Genomic DNA, 15,598 nt, shown 5'->3' on the forward strand with positions numbered 1-15,598 from the left:
TTAATGTACAAGAAGAATTAACATTCCAATACTGAATGCAACATTAGCAATTTGATGGTTATTTTGTTATCTTTCTATTAACAAGTCAGGATGCTGACATTCAGAACCTCAGACTGATTAAAATGTCAAATTTGTTCGCTATGCTATAAACAGCATTCTTAATAAACTACATTTTGCTAAAACCCGCTGATTGATCCTTGGCCCCCCTCTTTGACATCTGTCCTTTTTGTAACTTAGCGCAACTGCTTCATTATTTAGCTGCTATCAGATTCTTTAATAACATTTTGTAACATTTTGAAACTAACATTTTACCTAAAGATGTAGCACACTTAGAGAAAGTTGTCCAAAGCCTGCAACTTGATGTGGCCACTGAGTTACAAAAACACCAAATGGAGTCAGCCAAACTGGAACAGCAGATCTTTCAACTGGAAAACGACCTCCGCAACAGTCGAAAACTATATAACCAGCGAGAGCAGGTGAGCAATTAAAGCAGAGGGGTTAATATTATCATCCAGTTGTATATTCCCAAAATAATGTGGAATTTAATATATAGAATTACATAACAGGTTTGAATAAACAGCAATGTCTTTTTTAAAATTCATTCATGGGATCTGGGTGTCACTGGCTGGACTAGCATTCATTGCCCATCCCCAACTGCCCTTGAACTGAGTGGCTTGCTTAGCCATCTCAAAGAGCGTTTTCTGGTCAACCACATTGCCGTGGTCTGGAATCACACATAGGCCTGTCCGGGTAATGTGGCCCAAAAGGACATTCATGAACCAGCTCGGTTTTTATAACAATCAACAATGGTTTTCTGATCAATTTATTAGGCTTTTGAATTCCTTTTTTTTACTGAATTCAAATTTCACCATCTGCCCCTATGGGATTTAAACATTATACTCGCTCTCCAGATTACTAGTCTAATGAAAATACTACTCTGCCAATGTTCAACTTGGGTAGGAATAATGGTAGGAAGGACTATTACTTACGTGGCGAAAAACTGCAGCAGGCGACGGTGCAGAGGGACCTCGGGGTCCTTGTGCATGAGTCGCAAAAACCCAGCCTGCAGGTGCAGCAGGTGGTCAGGAAGGCAAATGGGGTGCTGGCTTTCATAGCAAGGGGGATTGAATATAAAAGAAGGGAGGTCTTGCTGCAGCTGTATAGGGCATTGGTGAGGCCGCAGCTGGAGTACTGTGTGCAGTTTTGGTCGCCGCACTTACGCAAGGATATTTTAGCCTTGGAGGGAGTGCAGAGGAGGTTTACTAGGCTGATACCGGAGTTGAGGGGGTTGAGCTATGAGGAGAGGCTGAATAAACTAGGCTTGTACTCGTTAGAGTTTAGAAGAATGAGGGGAGATCGCATTGAGACATATAAGATGATGAATGGGATGGATAGGATAGAGGTGGAGAGACTCTTCCCGCTCAGAAAGGACAGTAGGACTAGGGGGCACAGCCTCAAGATAAAGTGGGGGCGGTTTAGAATGGAGTTGAGGAGGAACTTCTTCACTCAAAGGGTGGTGAATCTCTGGAATTCTCTGCCCGTTTAAATGGTGGAGGCTGCCTCGCTAAATATTTTTAAGACGCGGGTTGATGGGTTTTTGATAAGCAAGGGGATTAAGGGTTATGGGGAGAGGGCGGGAATGTGGAACTGAGCCACGACAGATCAGCCATGATCTTATTGAATGGCGGGGCAGGCTCGAAGGGCTAGATGGCCTACTCCTGCTCCTATTTCTTATGTTCTTATTATGTTCTTATGTTATCAAAGATTCTTGCTCCAGTTAATTGATAGACACAGATTTTTTTGTTTGTTTTTATTCCAATTCAATCCAATCAAGTCCAATCCAGAGTCTCAGCAAGTTGAGACATTCCCGATCCAATCTGATAAGACAGGGCTCTCACCTCCTGCCTCGGGCTTGATCTACATGGTTGGAGTAGGTAGAACTCCTCCTCCAAGGCTTGATCTCATTTGCATCTTAGCCAAAAAGCCGAGATGCTGCTTTTAAAAAAGATTTAATCTTTACATCAAATCACATATTCACTAGGAAAATGTAACAAAACTTTAAATACTTATAAATGCTACAAGACTGATTTTTTTATATTGTATCACAAATCAATGCTTCTTTTCTCCTATAAATCTACTGTAACAAGTTTACAAACATAGATGTTTACAATTCATTCTCATCTAATGGACCTGTAGTGGTGTCCCTATCCACTCACGCTGAATAGGCATGGAGAGGGATCAGACTTCATCAAGCTTAAATCCTGAAGTTTCTTTCTTCTTCTGTGGTTCTTCTCTTCCAGTTCTGTTCTTCAAAATTCCAATATTTATTCTTCTGAGACTGACTGGAATAGATGCAGTTCTGCATGTAGTCATTTACCATAGGCATATCATCCAAATTAGTTTATGGCAGTCTGCCCGAGCTCAGGGCAGTATCCTAAACCTGTTTAACTCCTGGTTCCTGCCCATTTGATTGATTAGAATGACTTTATTATCCATCGTAAAACCAAAGCCATTTGTTACAAGTAAACAGAGCAGTCTACGTATTCAGCCTAGAGTTAAAACCATCTGTTCTGATGTTAGCCACATTTTCCATCAGGCCATCGTAGTGTCCTTTTCTTTGCTTGGCCATTTTTGATTAGACTATAGCCCACCAGTTACACCATCATCCCCCACAGAGGCATGCAACAATATTATAAATATTGAACTATTATACATTTGAGACTATTTTATAAACATAGAATCATAGAACGCTACAATGCAGAAGGAGTACATTTGGCCCATCAAATCTGCACCAACAGCAATCTCATCCGGCACTATCCCCATAACCCCATGCATTTACCCTAGCTACTACCCCTAAAACTAAGGGACAATTGAGCATGGTCAATCAATCTAACCTGCACATCTTTAGACTGTGGGAGGAAACTGGAGCACCCAGAGGAAACCCATGCGGATACGGGGAGAATGTGCAAACTCTACACAGACAGTGACCCAAGCCAGGAATTGAACCCCAGTCCCAGGTGCTGTGAGGCAGCAGTGCTAACCACTGTGCCATCGTGCCGCACTAATTGATCATTTCAAAAATAACAGATTTGAAAACATTGTTTAGTAATGGTAATACATGAAGATTCACAAGTGTAATTTAAAAAGTTTTTGTTCCCTAGACATAAATTTTCCTCAATGTACTAATAATAAGGAGGAATAATTTTGATTGTGAGCGTTTTCAATAATCCAATTGCTAGAATACTTACCTCATATCTACTTTTATTCAGGGTCCGAAAGCTAGAGAAAGCTAGTAAACAACTGGCACTAACTTAACTCAAGTATTACATACAAATAGCATTCATTCAGTTAAAATATTTTTGTTGCTTAATAATTTCATAGATACATAGCAACATTCAATCTGTGTTGAATGACCTGAGAAACATTCTAATCCAGTCTCTGCTGGCTAGGAAATTGATTGTTTATCTCACAATGTGGAAAAAGTCATGAGCAATTTAGAATAAATGTTAGTCAAAACTGATACTTGCTTGCGAAAAAATTATGACAATTTCCTGTCCTATAAGTTTCTCATTTATAATTAACTAGAAATGTAATAAAATGTGTTTTTAAGTAAAACAAAATGAACAGATGCTGTGTTTTTTAAAAATAGATACACAATAAGTAATAACTTAGCCCAGATAAAAAGTTTCAACTTAATAATACTTGCAGTTCAGAAAGTTCACTGTACAATATAATCAAATATCTGAGACATTGGGGAGGGAGAAAGCTAGTAAACAACTGGCACTAACTTAACTCAAGTATTACATACAAATAGCATTCATTCGGTTAAAATATTTTTGTTGCTTAATAATTTCATAGATACATAGCAACATTCATCACTTGTAAGGAAAAATATTTCATCCTAGCAACTGTCAGGTGAGGGTTACCTTTTTGTTCATTTGAGGGTTGTTTCAAACGTAACCTGGATATAATTCATTTTTACACTACTTCACAAAATAGAAATACTGCAACATGATTAAACAAAATAGACTGCTGATGATTTCTGTGATTTAAACCTTTCAGTTACCTAAGCTGCTCTTTGATTAAGATTGCAGTCCAGTGTGGGTAAACAGATTTTTTAAAAGCATATGTTGGATTATAAGATCACTTTAGCACCAATGTTAATTTCAAACCATATCTATTAAATTAATGAAATTGCCTGCTGTTGATTCATATTTCAGGGCCTTAAGATGGATCTGCAGCTGGTCACCTTCATCATAAGTCTATAGATTTATTCTTAACACAGTTCTGTGGTTGATGTGTTGTTTGAAGCTGTATAGTCACTTTGATGTTTCTGATTTAAGCTTTAATGCAGCTTCTGATGGGCACGATCAACTTCTGATCCAAGTGATTAAGCATAGGTTTTGAGCCACTTAAATAATGCCCTTAGAAGTGAATTTGCACTATACATACTCTGCATGGTTTCCTCCAAAGGCAATACAGAAGAGAGATGACCTCTTGAGGAAGTCCGAAACAGACCTGCTCCAGGCTCGTGATAGTATCAAAGGGAAGGTAACAGAAATTGAGAAGCAAGGCGCTGTGGTGAAAGGCCTAGAGATGGATCTTCAGAGGCTGGAAAAGGAAAAGCAGCAAAAAGAAAATGAAAACATTTCCCTTAAGGCAGAGATGGAGCAGCTGAAACAGGATCTACAAAACAGCAATAAAAACTGCAGAGAATTTGGTAAGGCGTGCTGGGATTTACTGGTATGTTCCACGGTATACAATTTCCAACATAATAGCTGATTGATGCAACAAAAGCCTAGCCTTATTTTCCAGTCTAAAATGTATTTTTCTTTAAGAACAACTAGGTTATTCCAATGCAACTTTCAGTCCCCTAATGTTTTTGTATATATTTTAAGTGGCTCAATGTTCTGCTCGAATGCTTTTCATTTTTTTTTCTGTTTTATTGAGTTAACTCAGTTGCAAAAAGTTAGTGAGTTACCTGATATCTCACTGCAACACCCTTCTGTTGGTGACATAGATAGTGGGGTGGATTTGGCTGTGAAAATCAGACAACAGTTTCCAGTGAGCATGCACATGTAGTTAAATATCAAAATCCATAAGTCCTGTCCAAAGTATGCCCATCCAAAAGCAGTAAGCAGCAGGCAATTGCTGTACTGACATTGTGGCCAGAATTTTATCGGCACACCCGTCCTGATTCCAGAGGCAGGCAAGATTCAGAGAACAGCATTCTCTGTTGGCCTCGGGTGGGATCGTATGAATCTTGGGCAGGCATGCTGGTACAATTCCACCCTAAGGCCAGGACAAAAGGTCGAGTCATTCCTGTCTAAATACCCTTTTAACAATGTAATAAGGCTTAATTACTGCCAAACAACCTCCCTGGCACTGAAAATTAATTTTAACAGGAGGCTCATTTCTTCACTTGGAGTATTTTTAACTTTTTTTGTCTCATCTATCTTTGCCTCCATAAGGCTGTAAGACATGGAAGCAGAATTAGGCCACTCGGTCCAACGGGTCTGCCCCATCATTCAATTATGGCTGATATTTTTCTCATCCCCGTTCTATCTTTTCCCATAACCCCTGACCCCATTATTAATCAAGAACCTATCTATCTCTGTCTTAAAGACACTCAATGGCCTGGCTTCCACAGCCTTCTGCAACAAAGAGTTTTACAGATTCACCATTCTCTGGCTAAAGAAATTCCTCCTCATCTCTGTTTTAAAAGATCGTCCCTTTAGCCTGAGGTTGTGCCCTCTGGTTCTAGTTTTTCCTACTAATGGAAACATCATAGAACACAGAACACTACAGCGCAGTACAGGCCCTTCGGCCCTCGATGTTGCGCTGACCTGTGAAACCAATCTAAAGCCCATCTAACCTACACTATTCCAATATCATCCATATGTTTATCCAATGACTATTTAAATGCCCTTCATTTAAATCGTCTCCAGTTCACTCCGTCAGGCCTCACATTATCCTGTAAGTTTCAATAAGATCCCCCCATCCTTCTAAACTCCAACGAGTACAGATCCAGAGTTTTCAAACTTGTCTCATACAACAAGCTCTTCATTCCAGGGATCATTCTTTTGAACCTCCTCTGGACCCTTTCCAAGGCCAACTCGTTCTTCCTTCGATATGGGACCCAAAACTGCTCACTATACTCCAAATGGGGTCTGACCAGCACCTTATACAGCCTGAGAAGTACATCCCTGCTCTTGTATTCCAGCCCTCTTGACATTGCATTTATCTTCCTAACTGCCGACTTGAACAATGTGTTTCTGATTTCTTAAGCATTTTCCCATTTAAAAAATGTCTATGCTTCCATTCCTCCTTCCAAATTGTATAACCTCACACTTTTCCACATTGTATTCCATCTGCCACTTCTTTGCCCACTCCCCTAACCTGTCCAAGTCCTTCTGCAGCCCCCTGCTTCCTCAATATTATCTGTCCCTCCAAATATTTTTGTAACATCTACAAACCTAACAACAGTGCCTTCAGTTCCTTCCTCCAAACCATTAATATACATTGTGAAAAGTTGTATCCCATGCACTGAGCCCTGAGGCACACCACTAGTCACCAGCTGCCATTCTGAGAAAGCCCTCTTTATCCCCATTCTCTGCCTTCTGCCAGTCAGCCAATCCTCTATCCATGTCAGGATCTATCCTTAATGGCATGGGCACTTATTTAACAGTCTTTGATGCGGCACCTTGTCAAAGGCCTTCTGGAAATCTAAATAAATCACGTCCACTAGTTCTCCTTTATCTAACTTCCTTGCTACCTCCTCAAATTAACAGATTTGTCAGACATGACCTCCCCTTGACAAATCCATGCTGATTTGCCATGCACTTCCAAATACTCCACAATCTCATCTTTAAAAATGGATTCTAAGATCTTCCCAAAGATTTTAATTCGATCTTTCTTTTCTATTCTATTTGCTGTACTCAGTTTTACATGAAATTCACGATTCTCACTGACCCTTCCTTTCTCATACTCTGCTGTTCATTAATGATTCTTCAGTCTACTTGGTTAAAGAGGTGCTCAGTAGTCCCTTGTGCTGTTTACACAGATCCTGGATGGCCTTTAGAGGCCAAACCATTTGGACATCCTGTTGACAGCAAATTGCTGTGTAAAACCCATTGAAACTCTGTGGACACTTGCAAGTCAAACAAAATGCTTGTAACATTTGCTGCTTAGACCAAAAGCCAGCATAAAGTAATTAAGATAGAGGTTGCCTATTCAACTAGCTGTGCTACTACTTTCCTTACCACTTGTCTTCCAGTGCCTTAATGATTGTCTGACTTCCAATCTTCGACAAACCATAATTTCCCAATTGTTGCATTCCAAACCTTTTCAACTGTTTTCATCAGAAACTATCTTTCACGTTACATATAAAAGTAGGGAGGTCTTGCTGCAGCTGTATAGGGCATTGGTGAGGCCGCAGCTGGAGTACTGTGTGCAGTTTTGGGCGCCGCACCTGCGCAAGGATATTTTGGCCCTGGAGGGAGTGCAGAGGAGGTTTACTAGGCTGATACCGGAGTTGAGGGGATTGAGCTATGAGGAGAGGCTGAATAAACTAGGCTTGTACTCGTTAGAGTTTAGAAGAATGAGGGGAGATCTCATTGAGACGTATAAGATGATGAATGGGATGGATAGGATAGAGGTGGAGAGACTCTTCCCGCTCAAAAAAGACAGTAGGACTAGGGGGCACAGCCTCAAGATAAAGGGGAGGCGGTTTAGAACGGAGTTGAGGAGGAACTTCTTCACTCAAAGGGTGGTGAATCTCTGGAATTCTCTGCCCGTTGAAGTGGTGGAGGCTGCCTCGCTAAATATTTTTAAGAAGCGGGTTGATGGGTTTTTGATAAGAGAAGGGATTAAGGGTTATGGGGAGAGGGCGGGAAAGTGGAACTGAGCCACGACAGATCAGCCATGATCTTATTGAATGGCGGGGCAGGCTCGAAGGGCTAGATGGCCTACTCCTGCTCCTATTTCTTATGTTCTTATGTTCTTATGCCCTAAGGTGTGGTATTCTGATCCTACCTTCCTGCTTCTTTATCTTTTTTTCTTTTAACCAAACCTTCATTCACCCTTGCAATGATCTTCACCATTGGCTCAGTGTTTATACTAATGTGAAATACTTCCATATTTTTTCTCAGGTTAAAGTTGTGGGCGGGGGGTTGGGGGGGTGGGGGGGTAACTTTCCAACATTGCCATGTCTGAAGCAGATTGCGCTGATCCCTGAAAACAGCATGCCTGCCTGAAAATCAGTTTTGCGCCCAGCAGCAAACAGTTTTCAATCACCCCAGCCTCTTTCTCATGGTGCAAACCAGATTGCTCCTGGAGAGGGCATGAGACCCATTAGTATATTTAAAGTAGCATTTAAAATGCATAGCCCATTCGATGTTGGATTCTCCTAGCTCCCGGGACCTTCCGACTGATGAGAATCATTCCTAGTCTCCTTTAGCAAAGACCAGGCGTGATGGCCGCATCAGGGGGCTCAGAGGCCATAGAAGTTCCCACGTGTTGGGGAAATGGCTGAGCAGTGCCCATCAGGGAATGCCCACCTGGCAATGACCCTAGAAGTGCCAGTTGGACACTGCCACTGTGCCATGGGCAGTGCCAAGGAAGGAGCATCTGAGTGGGGGCTATGCAGTGGGGGGCTATACAGAGGACGGTCATAGAAAATGGAGCATGAAGAGGGACATGTCATGATGGGGGGCATTGCAGGGTCATGAAGGACATCCTATTTTGGGAGGTCACCAATGCCCCAATACTGGCTAGCTATATTAGGAGGAGGGTGAGGAAACATGCTGCTGATGGCGGAGGGAGAATCCCAACGTGCGTGGGTGGAGGACAGGGTCTCCCAGTGCATTGAGCGATCAGGGATCTCAGTCAGGCCCTACCCACTTGGCAGTGCCACAGTACCACTGTCATGGTGCTCAGTGGGCACTGTTGGGGTGTCTGGTGTGCATTGCCAGTGTGTCAAGTGAGCACAGCCCAGCCTCATCCCCAACCACCCTGGAGAGTCAATGGCCTTCCAAAACGGCACACGAGCACTTTGCAGCTGGGCCGACTAGCATGTTTGCCCCTGTGCCCCCAGAACACGCAGGCAACTTACTGCTGTCCTGAAGAATGACTGAATGTGGGAATGATTGGGTCCAGGCTGCTCCTGACACTCATGTGTGGAACGCTCCAGTATTCTCGCCATTATGACACTTAACGGATTTTTGAGGAAAATTCCGCCCCTTATGTAAATCCAAAATGTTGTTCACCTCCCCTACTTCCATTCTCATGACTGCTTTATTATTGGAGAAATTATGAATGGGTCTTTAAACTGCAGAATTGTCAATGAACAGTCCCATTTCTGACCTTGTAATAGATTATCCATGAGCAGATTATTCATGAATAGTTTCACTTGATGGCATTATTAATTACTTCTTCTATTGTCGACTAATTGGTAGGAGGTTAATATGGAGCAAGAGGTTACAAAGGAACAAAGACAGACTAAGTGAGTGAGCAACAACTAAAGCAGCTGGAGTTCACTGTAGTGAGGTTCATCCACTTTGAATCCGAGAAAGACAAATCAGGGTGTTGTCTTAATACAAACAGACCAGGAGCTGTCAAAGAATATACAGAAGGGCACTGATACAAAAACAAGCAAAAAACTAATGGAGTGCTGACCTTTATACCAAGTCGTTTGAAAGAGAAAAGTGAAGAAATGTGCTTTGGTCGTACATAATTTTGTCAGACCCACCTGAACAGCATTCAGTATGGTCATTGCACAAAAAATTTAGGAGTCAGTGTAGTGTAGTGCAATGATGTAAGGGCTTCAAGGGTTAAATTCTGAGGACAGCTTGAATAAATGTGGTTTGTATTCCCTTGAGTAGAGAAGGTTGAGGGGTGATCAAATTGAGGTGTTTAAAATGATAAAGGGAGTAGATACAGATAAACTATTTTATCTAATAAGGAATCCAGAACAAGGGGCCATAACCTTAAAATTAGAATTAAAGAGATGGGATTGAATGAAGAAACATTTTTAACACTATGGAAAATGAAAACCTCCCCAAAAGTCTATAGATGCTGATGCAACTGAAATTCTCAATAATATGATAAGACTTCTTTAGATAATACTACCAAGGAATTTGGAGAAGAGATGATTAAATGAAGCACATGTACAATCTGCTAAAATCTGCCAGAATGGTCAGATGGGCTCAAGGAGCTAAATGGCCCATTCGTATTACCTAACTTCCTACTTTACAATGAATTGGTTGGGTAAGACTTACCCCACTATTTTAAGTTAGTGCTAGCTGAGCCATATTTTGCATTGTTGAAAAAAAATCCACCAGTGCCTTAACTATATATCTTTTTCTTGGCTTGAGGATAGCTTGGGTGGATAGGTCTTCAGCATTACAGGCTGGATATTATCTGGCCCTATAGCCTTTGTTGTGCAATGTTATATGGACTAAACTCAATTGACAGACATGAATACCTGTAATGAGGGGAAGGTTGAAGTTTCTAGGAGAATGATGTCGGACTTTAATCATTATGATTTAATTACTTGGTCAGCTGATCGTAAGAATCATAGAATCCTACAGTGCAGAGGGAGGCCATTGAGCCCATCGAGCCTGCACTGACAAAACTCACACCCAGGCCCTATTCCATTAACCCTATGAATTTACCCTGCTAATCCCACTGACACCATGGGGCAATTTAGCATGGCCAGTCAACCTAACCTGCACATCTTTGCAGTGTGAGAGGAAACTGGAACAGCCAGAGGAAACCCATGCAGACATGGGAAAAATATACAAACTCCGCGTAGACACCTAAGGTTGGAATTGAACCCGGGTCCTTGGCGCTGTGAATGCTACTATGCCACCCTAACAAAAATTTGTTCTTATTATTGATAGAATATTGGCAAAATCTTTGCTAACACTTGGCACTAGGGCTGGAGGGGAAGAATAAACAATATTGGCTGGGATTTACCCAAAACAAAACCACATGCCCAAAGGGCAGGAACCCACCCATTTTTGGGCATACTTACCTGAATGAATCTCCCGACATTCTGAGTAATACAGAGTGCCTCGGAGTGATACATGCTGAAAAGTGATGGATAAGGTCTATTCCCTCCTGAGAGGCTGGCAGCATAGTGCTGAGTGGGTCACTGTGCATGTGCCGATCTGTCAGTGTACTGGTATCCCCATCACCGGTCTCCCAATCACTGGCCTTCCCAGGAACTGCCCCCTAAGCTGGCCTTCCCAACCCCTCCCAAATTACTGGCATTCCAGCCCCCGCCCCCCCATGGCCAACCCTGACCTCCTCCACCCCATTGACCAGGCCCGAAACCATCAACCCCCCCAGCCCCCTGATGGTCAATCTCGATCGCTCTCCACGCTCCGTTCCCCACTGATCCCACTTGCAGAGTGGCAGCAGGTCCACCTCTCCAGCAGTGGTTAGCACTGCTGTCTCACAATGCCAGGGACCCAGGTTTGATTCATGGCTTGGGTCACTGTCTGTGCGGAGTCTGCACATTCTCCCCTTGTCTGCATGGGTTTCTTCCAGATGCTCCGGATTCCTCTCACAATCCAAAGATGTGCTGATTTGGTGCACTGGCCATGCTAAATTCTTCCTCCGTGTATCCAAACAAGCACTAGCGTGTGGCAACTAGGAGATTTCCACAGTAACTTCTTTGCAGTGTTAATGTAAGCCTACTTGTGATACTAATTAATAAACTTTAAACCTACAAAACTCATATGGAAATTTCGTGTGGAGCTGATTGTGCTCAAGTAGCACAGGAGAATCCCGGCCATTAAGTCTATTAACCAATTGGTAGACTGAAATCTTGTTTTGTTGAGTGTCCCAAAGACAGGACTGAAAATGTGCAGTTCTTCCACTCAGAGACATAATCAGGCAACTGCCAGCCAATTATCTATGCAGAAGCTAGTTCAATTTGCAGTGGGAGCAGACAGAAATTTGCCAGGCCTTTACCTCACACAGTCAAAGGTCTGGGCATCATACTTAAATGGCACCCAAAAGGGCATCCAGTTCCTGCAATCCAGCTGCATCATTCTTGCTGTTGTTTTGGAGATTTTTCCAACTTGAGTGCTGCTAGCCCCTTTCTCAACTATCCCCTCTGGATCCCTGGAACTGTTGTTATCCTCCCCCTCCTCAACTGTTCCCCCCAGATCCCTGGAACTGCTGCTAATCCGCTCCTCCAGAGCTGCCATCCCATCTTAGTGCAATGAAACCTCCGTTCCTCTGTTCCATCAGAGATTTTCGTACAAGGTAAGCAGTCCCTACTCCACTTCCCAGAATAAATCCACCAGGATTGCATGCCATCTTTAACCAGTCATGGATCTGAAGCCACATGCTTTTCATTTGATATCAAGTGCATTGCAAAGGAACAACTTAATCATCAAACTTTTTTTGTTTTAATCAGTATGCATAACATGCTAATACATTAAAAATGGGTTCCTGCCACTTGTTGTCGGGAAGCACCATCAGCTCTCAATCTGCTGCCACCTTAATTCGCTACTTTCATCCCATTGTCAGGAAGCTGACTTTTCATCACCCACATAATTAAGTGCCCACATCCACTTTCCCACTCCCAGTAGCAACACAACATTCCAGCCATAATCTTTCAGTGTGCACATTATCACATATCAACAAAACAAAGGGTATTATTAACACAAAAGCACAAAAGTTCAGGGTACACATGAAAAATAGTAGATACCTTAAAATGATTATTTCAAAGCTGCAATCTAATACTAGAGTTCAAAAATGTTTACAAACCATTAAGCTTTCTTGTCATAGTTTATGGACTTGTTTGAGAATTTCAATTCTACTATTCCCTTAATAATATTATATCCATTATTCTTTATTTTAAGTTACTTTTGAAGTACATCTGTTGGCTTGAACGCAGCAACAATGCAAGTGTACTATAGGTGGTGTATCCTTTAGCCAAAGCCCAGAGGGCTGATAGTATTTTATATTTCAGATAATTTCATTTTTGGATACCACATGTAAACTTGTATCACAATAGACTAAGTTAAGCTAGTTATCGTCTAAAGTAACTAAAATGGCTGGAAATGTCAGATGTGTCACTGAATAATAAACACATGGTACCTGTAGTAAGTTTATTTTCGATAAGTTCACCGAAAAAATTGCAAGGCAAACCCCATGCAGATAAAGAACATGTCTTCCCATGCTAAAGGTTGATGAGGTTCAAAAATCTGCGTGTTCAGTTTTTGGGTATACAGATAAGGATACTCAACCTGTACAAAATATTAATGCATTTACTGACTTTATTCATATTGTATTACATAAATTGTACACCAGGTTTACTGCACTGAGGTACCATACAGTGATTGTATTCCAAAATCAAACAATGTACATCTGACCCAGCATGTAGTGTTGGATTTTCCAAACAAAATCCTAGAAAGAGCAATTGTCCTAATATGATTGATCCAGATATTCCACAGTATAAAAGTTGAGAGGACTATGAATAGGCCGACTTATATCATATCTCTGTGTACAAATCACCCATATACTCCTGAAAATAGCACCTCCCTATCTCACTCCTCACATAAATTAATTTTAAATCAAAAGAGGAAGATGCCTTACCAATTTCTCAGGATAGGTTCCCTTCAAGTTTAAAAAAAAGTACAAAACACTGAGCAGTTTTTGGGTGGTTCAGGTTCAGGGCTTGACATGGTGGAGCCATGGAAATCTTTGTTCCCCAAGCCTTAGTAAGAAACTCAAATATTTATGGAAAGGGGGCACCATGTTGACAGGCTGAAAAGGAAGGCACACAGAGATGAACTAATCAATTTATGATCAGAATAAAAGGGATTCATTATGTTCACCAGATCTCTAGGAAAAAATTGTTTCTTTACTCTGTTGTAAAGTAACAAATGTTTGTGATATATAACAAAAAATTCCATTAGCTTGGAACAGTCATCATCACTTACTAATGTCTTCTATCATCTATCCATAGAAATGTCCAGGGAAGAATATTTAAACTAAGTTCGTTTTGCAACCAATTGTGTCCGAATACATATTTCATGAATCTAAGGAGAAACAATTTCAATCATTTCTTAAAATAACTGTCAATATTCATTTCTTTAATTTAACCGCATTTCCAGCTACCGGTAATTAGAAACTTTCCCAAGTTATCAGTCCTAAAGTTTTTAAAGGTTCATCACCTGTCACTGAGACTAGTCCACTGTCAAAGCTTTTATCAACACTAATGTTATTTCAAATGTCCTAATTTCAAACTTAGTGAACTCTTCATTATTGTCAAATGATGTATGAAAGTATTTAGAAGCTGAGTAACTAATTTATGTTGCTTCTTAAACTTTTAGATTTGCTGTCAATGTCAGTGCTTTTATTTAAGTTTTGTGTGGTGTCATATTTATCGTAGTTTGCATTTTGTGATTGGATCTGCAACATGATCCTGTGATGTTAGACAACAGTTTCATTGCATAGGTTAGTTTTTCATTGTTCTATGAAGGATTGTGAGCATCGATGGCAAAACCAGCATTATTGCCCATACCTAATTGCCCTGAGAAGGTGATAGTGAGCCATCTTCTTTAACCACTGCAGTCCATCTGCTGTATGTGCAAATACAATGCTGTTAGAAATAGAATTCCGGGTTTTTGTATGAGCAACAATGAAAGAACAGCAATATTTCCAATTCCAAGTTAGGAGCATGTGCGACCTGGAGCGGGGGCATTCAGATGGTAGTGCTCCCACATTTCTGCTGCCCTTGTCCATCTAGGTGGTAAAGGTCACTGGTTTTGAAGGTACTGTTGAAGAAGGTTTGGTGAATTGCTGCAGTGCATCTTGTAGATGGTGCTGATGCCATGAATGTCAGTGGCAGAGGGAGTCAATGTGCAAGGTGGTGCCGATCAAACAGGCTGCTTTGTGTCAAGCTGCTTGAATGTTGTTGGAGCTGTATTCGTCAAAGCAAATGAAGAGCATTCCATCACATCCTGGCTTGTTCCTTGTAGATGGTAGACAAGCTTTAGGATGTCAGGAGGTGAGTTACTCACCGTACTTTTTCCAGCCTCTTACCTGCTCTTGCAACCACACTATTTATATGGTCTCTTTAAGTTTCTGGTCAGTGGTAACCCTTGTATGTTGATGTTAAGAGATCAGTAATGCTAATGGCATTGAACGTCAAATGAGGATGGTTAGATTCTGTCTTGTTGGAGATGGTTATTGCCTTGCAGAAATGTCACTTGTCATTTATTAGCCCAAGCCTGAATGTTGCAGTATATAGAATCATACACTGCAGAAGAAGGCCATTCAGCCCAACAAGCCTGCACTGGTCATAATCCCACTGAGGCCCTATCCCCATAACCCCATGCATTTACCCAAGCTAGACCCCCTGAGACTAAGCGGCAATTTAGCATGGCCTAGCCAATTAACCCTCACATCTTTGAACTGTGGGAGGAAACCAGAGCACCCAGAGGAAACCCACGCAGACACAGGGAGAACATGCAAACTCCATGTAGACAGTGATCCAAGCCGGGAATTGAACCCAGGTTCCTGGCACTGTGAGGCAGCAGTGCCGCATATGGACATGGACAACCTGAGGAGTATC

General features: G+C 41.6%; 1 protein-coding gene across 5 annotated transcripts in view; it reads left to right on the forward strand.

Annotated features, from left to right (window-relative positions):
- LOC145341822 (uncharacterized) overlaps positions 1-15,598 on the forward strand; it is a 707,529-nt gene that overhangs the window by 587,084 nt on the left and 104,847 nt on the right. For all 5 annotated transcript variants that reach the window (XM_080186786.1, XM_080186791.1, XM_080186787.1 and 2 more), the window contains 2 exons: positions 319-476; positions 4,474-4,720. In XM_080186786.1, the coding sequence (XP_080042912.1) occupies positions 319-476; positions 4,474-4,720 (405 nt within the window). The remainder of the gene's footprint in view (positions 1-318; positions 477-4,473; positions 4,721-15,598) is intronic.

Source organism: Carcharhinus amblyrhynchos, chromosome 4 (genome assembly GCF_965287045.1).
Source record: "Carcharhinus amblyrhynchos chromosome 4, sCarAmb.v2.hapA, whole genome shotgun sequence".
NCBI lineage: Eukaryota > Metazoa > Chordata > Chondrichthyes > Carcharhiniformes > Carcharhinidae > Carcharhinus > Carcharhinus amblyrhynchos.